The sequence below is a fragment of the Dendroctonus ponderosae genome, unplaced genomic scaffold, assembly GCF_020466585.1.
Source record: "Dendroctonus ponderosae isolate FM_Combo_2020 unplaced genomic scaffold, Dpon_F_20191213v2 Dpon_F_20191213_9, whole genome shotgun sequence".
NCBI lineage: Eukaryota > Metazoa > Arthropoda > Insecta > Coleoptera > Curculionidae > Dendroctonus > Dendroctonus ponderosae.
Genome location: NW_026019116.1, coordinates 5,744,006 through 5,750,850, shown reverse-complemented (window position 1 = coordinate 5,750,850; position 6,845 = coordinate 5,744,006). Strand labels below are relative to the sequence as shown.

Genomic DNA, 6,845 nt, shown 5'->3' with positions numbered 1-6,845 from the left:
TTGAAGGAAAACCAGCTGCCTTGGAAGACAAAACTAATCCAGATGTGTTGCCAACGGAAATTTAGGAAACATTTGTAGTCTCTAACCAGGTCAATCTGTCTGCCTACTCCCTATTTAAAAGGTTTTTAAAAAGAGCTGGAATGAAGCCAGAGGTTGGTTGTTATAACATTAAAAGGCATAATGTTTTTAGGTCCGAGCTGAAGTTGTTTCTGCATGGCGCACAAGGATGCAAGCCATTCGCGTACAAATTCATTTATCGGGAACAAAAACAGATATAAAAAATAACAGTTTTATTTCATTTTCTTTAGCTTTAACAGATGGTTCCTCAAAGCAATTTGTTTGTCCTTAAAACTCCGTTTGACTTTGCCGTGTGCTTTATGGCGCATCATTTGGGCGTTTTTCTTCTTGCTCTTCTCGCGATTGGTCTTCGAGCAGTGGATGTTTACGCGGCCGTCTTTGTACCCGAACTTTTCGCGCCCCTCTTGGCCCTCCTTGACCGTGGCCAATCGCGTTTGCTTGTCGTGCTTTCTTTTCTTGTAGATGTTTTCTATGTCGCTCAATTTCACCAGGTCGTCCCTGTTCTTCAGGGCTTCCTCCTCCAGCTTGCGCTTCGAGCCTTTGGTGCTTTGCATTTGCTTTTGTACATTAGCCAGGTCTATCCGCTTGAAGTCTTCGTCTGTGAGCAGTCTTTCAATGGTTACTTTTTGAGCCAGCGATTTTTTTTCTTTTAGAATCTCAGCCTTGCTTCGTTTCGGTTCAAGAATTTTCCTGTCAGTGTCGTCTTCCTCTTCCTCTTCCTCCAGGTCGGATTCTTCATCGCTGCCGCCGTCATCGGAATGGGGCACATCAACCCACTGTTCATCATCCGATTCGGACTCGCTGTTCAGTTCGATGCTCATCTCAGAATGGTCCTCATTGAGCAGGACTTCGGCGCCGGGAACGAAGTCTTTCGCATCCGTTTTCCCGTAATCCAGCTTTTCCATTTCATCAGTTGCTTCATTGGGCCTGCCCCTGTCCTTCTTATGCAGCAATTCGGGCCGCAGATTTCGGAACAAGTGGATCAGCCCTTTGGCCGCCATCATAACCGATCTGTCCTTGTAGGACTTGTATCCTGCCAAATCTCTGAGAAGGTCTTCGGTTATACTGAGCGGGCATCTGGTGCATATTTCCTTAACGGCGTTCAAGCCAATAGCCATCACATCCGACGAGTTTCTTTCCGTTATGAAGTTGTTTGCAAGGGTTTTCAACAGCGGCTCAATCACATCAGGCGGCACCAATTCATGGCTTGCTTGCGCCGCAAACTGCAGGATTCTGGTCACTTCTCTTTGGTGTGGCTGAATAAAGCGCTGAATGTACGAGTAGAAATTGAACAAGAAGAGATTGTGCAGACCGATGAGTCTGGATATCACGTCTAAGGTCATGAGTTTCACCTCAAGCCGATGGTTGCTTATCTCGATTTGCTTAAAGAGTTTCTCTGCCATGCCTGAAATGTATGGTCAAAGTCAATGGGGTTTACAACAATATTTTTCTCATTATACCCACCTTGCGGGTCGTGCAGCCAATGGATTGCGCTGAAATTGAATGTAACCGCCTGGCTCTTTTTCTTGTAGGATTTTGCTGCCAGTTTCTTCACTTTGGAGAGCACCTTCGCTCGTTTCCTGGTCTTTTTATTGAATTTGTTGGCCATAATCACGTCCTTCGGGTCGACTTCCTCTTCGGAGTCTGATTTGTCAGAGTCCTTTTCCTCGGGATCCTTGCCCAGGAAGAACTTCAACGATGCCACCATGATCTACACAGTAAACTGATTAGGAATGTGACTATACAATACATAGAGTCCAGGCGCATACCTTGGTGATCTTCGAAAAACATCCGGTCGCAATCACGTTGACTGTTTTTGCATCGTTCCAAATGTTCTTCTTGTACAGTTCGATCATGATGTCCAAGGACATCTTGGCTGCTCGGGAATTCGAGTCCTTCAGCATGGTGAACATGAAGTTCTGCAGCGTGGTGTTTAGCTTGGCATTCTTGTGCTTTACATTCATGTTCTTGATATCTGTTATGATGTGGCTCTCCAAAAATTGTCTGAGCGACTTGTCCTGGCACTTGAGGAGCTGAAAAAACAGCTCCAGAAGATCGGTAGGAGCCAGCAGGTTCTTGTTGCGCAGCATAATGAGAGCCTTGCACAAACCCATCCGGATGTTGTTGTTCAGGACAGTGTTGTGTTTTTGCATCAGATCGATAATTTGCTGGGGAAAGTCCTCCATCTCCTTGGGGTAGCACTGCGCCACTTGTGCCATGAACATCACCCGCTCATTGATTGTTTTGTTCGACTGCTCGGGGGCCAACTGAAACACCGACATGATGTTGGTCAGTTGCTGGCGCTGCGCCAAAAACTCCTCCTTGTAGGACGCCGGGTCTCTTTTGATCAGGTTTTGCAGCTGGGGCAGGTTCTCTGCCAGCTGGTTGTTCTGTCGCACCATTTTCTGGGGCACTTTATTTCGCTTAACCTTGAAGAGTAAAGAGCACCAGAGACAACCTGTCTACTTGTCTCTGAGAGCACCGCAAAATATCCCCCGGGGTATGTTCTGTGAAGAGCACGTGTGTTGAGGTTATGTTCGCCGTCAGGGGGTAGCACTTGGGCGTTGCCGGATCTTTGCCGCTGCCCCAATAAAAATTCTCGAGTTTTACCTAGAAAGAAAGCCCCAAACTTTAGAGATCTGTAGGCTAATTCAGGCTTGATTAACTGTAAAATTCGGACTGAGTTTGTAGTGTGTGGGATGGACTAAAGTTTCATCGAGTTATTAAATTTCGCTCAATCTGGGAGTTTTTTGCGCAAGGGCAACGCTGCTAGAGCAGTTGTTAAAAGCGATCACTGCTTGATCGGCAGTTATGCTCACAGAAGTTTCAGGACAAGTCTGAACTCTCGCTTCCGTCACAAGTTATTTACTTTTATGACATTTGTTTATTATAATTCCTCTAAGTTTAATTTTTGCTATTATTGAGGTAGTTTCTTTAGAAAATTATCATTTTCTTGTGGATTCAGCAGCATGAGGTACGTAAAATTGTCGTCCATCGCCCCATTTCGTTAGCACGTTGCTCTAATGGGGGTCCCCATGGATCCTCAGCCAGAGTAGCTTTATTGTTGTTGTTTCGAGGCTTATTAGCCCAATTAATCCATATGGGGAAAACGGTCGAAGGTTCGGCAGATTTGATGTATTTTAATCGGCGAAAGCCTTCACTGCAACCACACGTGGATCTCGTTTTAGTGGTCCAAGGATGGGAAATATGGGGCCAATGAATGGCAATCGCAGGCCTAACAACTTATCCCGAATGAACTACCACGATGGACGGGGGAACTCCTCCTACCAGGATCACAGGCAATGTTACAACGAGCATAGACATTCCTCGCATGAAGGTAGACATGACAATAGGCCCCAATCTCACGACGTTAGACACGAACATCGGTCTCATGATTCGAGGCCGCATGAAAACAGGCCTAGTGCAGCACACCACGTGCCACAGACGCCTGTCTACTCACAGCATGAAGAATTGGTCAAATTTGTGCACGATTCTTGGTCGAAAGTGGAAATGGACAAAGGATCGAACAATATAGCCTACTATGAGGGGCCAGAGGATTTTCGGAAACCAGTAAGTAATTTTTCTGATCATAACCGCATTGCTTAAGCCTCCTTCTCCAGTCCCTAACACAATATGTAGAATCACATGTTTGAACCTCTCCACGTGTTCTTCATTCTTTTCCCGCCGTTCAAGCTTGTGTGATGATTTAAACGAATTACGCGTTTGCAGGAGTTTCAACCATTCGATCTAGAAGCATTATGGGGTAGAAAAATGCATCAAAACCTTCAACATCACTCGTCATAGCAACTTTCCTCAGCTATAATTATTGTAGTTTAAAGATCTTTAAACCACAATAATAATTATACCAAACACAATGAGTTACGTTGCACACATACTAAGCGTCGCATAGGGTATTTAAAACTTGTGTAATTTGGTAATTGTTAGACGGTTGTTTTGCTAATTGGTTTAATTAATCACCTGTTTCAGTCTAGTACGGTAATATAATCATAAATTAGAAATACCACATAAGGTAGGGCTGCTCATATCAAATGATTCTGCGGTTATTTTTCGGTTCGTTACATATTCATAGTGGTATGTACTCTAGGTATTATCTTTAAAGCAGCTGGGCCTGAAGTCTCGGACTATTTTGCAGCATTTTTTAGTGCAGTACTCAATGTATCTGGACGGAGAAGCACCTTGCTTTCCCGTCCAGAATTCTTAATTTTCACCAGTCCAATTCAACGGTTTTTACACAGTATTTTAGTTATTTTGTTTTGCAACATTCCCCGTTTCATGTTCAAGTGTACGTAATATTTCGTATTCGTTCAGTTTATTGTTGAAATAAAAGTATTATTTCAGACACAAGTTTATTTTCATTACATTACATCCCATTGCGTTGAGTAGAAAGGCTGTTTTAACACATTTAGCTCTGGTGTTTCTGAACGCACTTGAATTCCCTATATAGGAACCAACACTATCTCGATGTTTCGAATTGGAAACACTATCACACATCTGACAATTATTTTACAGCACTATACTTATGAGGTAATAGTTTGTACTCGTACTTCAGTCTTAACAAGCACGGAACTGATTGAAAAGGCAAATTCCCCGTTATATCAACTAAGTCCATGGGAAAAAGTTGCAAAACGATACGGTGCCGACGATGAAATAAAAGGCGAAATAGAACATTAAACAGCGTTCAGCGAGGGGGCTTAAAGCCCGCACCTTCCAGCGCGTGAATTGTCTGGAACAGACCCAGTAGAACACTGGAGAAGCGGCCGCTATCAGTCGGGTTGAAACCTGGATGTGAACGAAAAACATCGAGTACAAAGCCAGGAAAAGTGCGTGAACATAGAATACGGTTACATTCATGTGGCGTTTCTTGTTGCAGTAATAATCCTTGGTGTCCGCCAGAGTGAATATCTGGAGTTTGTGCTCTTTAATTAGATGCAACCAGATGTGTCTCAGACAGGAAAACGTGATAATGCCCAGCATGGGCGCAGCCAGAACAAAGTTAGGCCACTGTTTCCATTCGTAGTACTGCATAAAGCCCACGTTCCAGTAGTGTTTTTGCACGTAGTTGTAAGCCAAAGGCACTAAATTGTTGCACCATGACTGGTTGTACTTTGCGTGCTGTCCTGGTAAGATCCACTCATTATCTTTGGCTTGCTGCAAGACCTCAGCCGGCAACGATTCTACTGGGAAAGTTTTACAAAACTTAGCGTAGCTGTACATTTGGAAAAACAGGAAAGGCAGAAGGCAAAATATTGTGGATGTGAGCATCACACAAACCAATTTGGCCGCTGTAAAGTAACGGCTCTTACGTTGCCAGACCCAAATTTCGCGGCTCACCTTATACCAACAAATAAACGTGTATAACAGGAAGCAGATATTCAACAGTCCATTGGAACGGGTGGCAGTGCTCAGCGCAATCGGCACCAGACCTAGCAGATCTTTTTTGGCAAACACTTTGTTTGGATCGGAGTATTTTTTGAAGAATTGCAGCGCCCTTAGCATGCCGAGGAAAGTTAAGTAGCTGAACAAGGTCTCAGTGTATGGGGCAACGAAGAAAACCGACGCTGGATTGAAGCAAAACAGCCTGGCGCTTTGGTAGGCGATTTCGCAATTGTTTAGCGCAAATGTCGTAAGATCGTACAGCGCCAGGGCAGCTTTTTGGAACAAGTATATGTTGGCAATGATGAAAATCAAAATCAGCACCGAGTCAATGTACCACTGCCCAATCAGTTCAACAACCGATTCTCCCAGAAACCCAACCACCACTGGGTACAAGGGGAAGAAGGCCAGGGTGTTCTCATAGGTGTAGCCGAACTTGGCTATATGCATGAAATACTGGGCATCCCAGCGCACGAAACCTCCAAGCAAATGCTCCATAATGCTGAAATCGGTGCTATTGTGCGTGGAGATGTACCTGAAGGCGTCAGCTTTATGGTCACTAATAGCATGATTGCTGATATACTGCAGAACCACTAGAAATGCTCGGCTGTAGAAGGCGGTTTTAACTATCTGGGCTCGATAGTCCATTTCCTCACTACGTGATTATATCGTCGGAGTCCGTAGGACTACTTGGGGCCCTTATGCAGTTTATTTACTTTTGTCAATAAAAACTATTTGAAGCTGTCAACCTTTATAGGTTAGTCATGTCAAGATACTCAAATAATTAAAACATTACAGAATATGTGCGGTTTTCGTCTGTCCTGGTTCAGACCTTCATGTACGACAGAGATGAACATTGTCCACACTATCTAGGGTGCAGGTGGGCTAGAAGCACCCGCCTTTGAAGAAAAGAGCGCCACTTTCAAAATCCAGACTGCCAGGGGCTTATCTCAAACATTAAAAAAATACAGTCTTTATGAAATTAGAAAAATGATTGTCGATTTGTGCAAGGGTGGCGAAAGATTATTGCAAAATTTCATGTTTTCCGTCCGGTTTTGCATGTTTCTCGGAAGCAAAATGAGCAAGAACGCTCGTTTTAACATCATTCCAAAGAGAACTAAATGACCTTTTTAGAAAGTGAACCATCGATAAGGAAATGTTGCAGTTTTCGCAAAAAATGCTTGAATTCAAGAAGTTTTAGATTTGCGTGGTTTTTTCTTGAGTTGCAAAATCCACTTGAACATGACGCAGCTTTTTTCGAAGTTTCTCAAGAACCATTCGAGCCACAGAATTCGTTTTGGCATCCTTGGATAGAGAATTGAAAAGTCGATTCAGTCGTAACAACGTGAGTGAGGAAATTCGAGTAGTTTTGA

General features: G+C 43.8%; 3 protein-coding genes and 1 long non-coding RNA gene across 5 annotated transcripts; 2 read left to right on the top strand and 2 right to left on the bottom strand.

Moving 5' to 3' along the window:
* Positions 1-6: 6 nt before the first annotated feature.
* On the top strand, positions 7-293 carry LOC125505603. Its single transcript, XR_007282265.1, has 2 exons — positions 7-152; positions 191-293. It is a non-coding gene; the product is annotated as an uncharacterized LOC125505603 (long non-coding RNA).
* LOC109542300 (protein SDA1 homolog) lies at positions 276-2,606 on the bottom strand. Its single transcript, XM_019911476.2, has 3 exons — positions 1,848-2,606; positions 1,543-1,789; positions 276-1,483 (listed from the first exon to the last, which is right to left on the bottom strand). Exons 1-3 carry the CDS (start codon positions 2,478-2,480, stop codon positions 291-293), a joined length of 2,073 nt encoding a protein of 690 aa, XP_019767035.2. The 5' UTR covers positions 2,481-2,606; the 3' UTR covers positions 276-290.
* A 44-nt stretch (positions 2,607-2,650) lies between these two features.
* Positions 2,651-4,438, top strand: LOC109542302. Its single transcript, XM_019911478.2, has 3 exons — positions 2,651-3,052; positions 3,267-3,648; positions 3,808-4,438. Exons 1-3 carry the CDS (start codon positions 3,048-3,050, stop codon positions 3,880-3,882), a joined length of 462 nt encoding a protein of 153 aa, XP_019767037.1. The 5' UTR covers positions 2,651-3,047; the 3' UTR covers positions 3,883-4,438.
* On the bottom strand, positions 4,432-6,263 carry LOC109542301 (GPI mannosyltransferase 2). Of its 2 annotated transcripts, XM_048669689.1 has the most exons (2): positions 4,945-6,263; positions 4,432-4,878 (listed from the first exon to the last, which is right to left on the bottom strand). In XM_048669689.1, exons 1-2 carry the CDS (start codon positions 6,118-6,120, stop codon positions 4,699-4,701), a joined length of 1,356 nt encoding a protein of 451 aa, XP_048525646.1. In that variant the 5' UTR covers positions 6,121-6,263; the 3' UTR covers positions 4,432-4,698. The 2 variants fall into 2 exon arrangements, with proteins under 2 accessions (XP_048525646.1, XP_019767036.2); XM_019911477.2 differs by having other exon boundaries at positions 4,432-6,259.
* Between the last annotated feature and the right edge of the window lie 582 nt (positions 6,264-6,845).

What these genes read in the sequence shown, in the direction of transcription:
- LOC109542300 (XM_019911476.2), bottom strand. Translation starts at nt 2,480, where the DNA reads ATGGTGCGACAGAACAACCAGCTGGCAGAGAACCTGCCCCAGCTGCAA. An exon ending in GTTTTTCGAAGATCACCAAG is followed by an intron (nt 1,790 to 1,847) that starts GTATGCGCCTGG and finishes TTTACTGTGTAG; the next exon opens with ATCATGGTGGCATCGTTGAA. An exon ending in TTGGCTGCACGACCCGCAAG is followed by an intron (nt 1,484 to 1,542) that starts GTGGGTATAATG and finishes CATACATTTCAG; the next exon opens with GCATGGCAGAGAAACTCTTT.
- LOC109542302 (XM_019911478.2), top strand. An exon ending in CAGAGGATTTTCGGAAACCA is followed by an intron (nt 3,649 to 3,807) that starts GTAAGTAATTTT and finishes ACGCGTTTGCAG; the next exon opens with GAGTTTCAACCATTCGATCT.
- LOC109542301 (XM_019911477.2), bottom strand. Translation starts at nt 6,120, where the DNA reads ATGGACTATCGAGCCCAGATAGTTAAAACCGCCTTCTACAGCCGAGCA.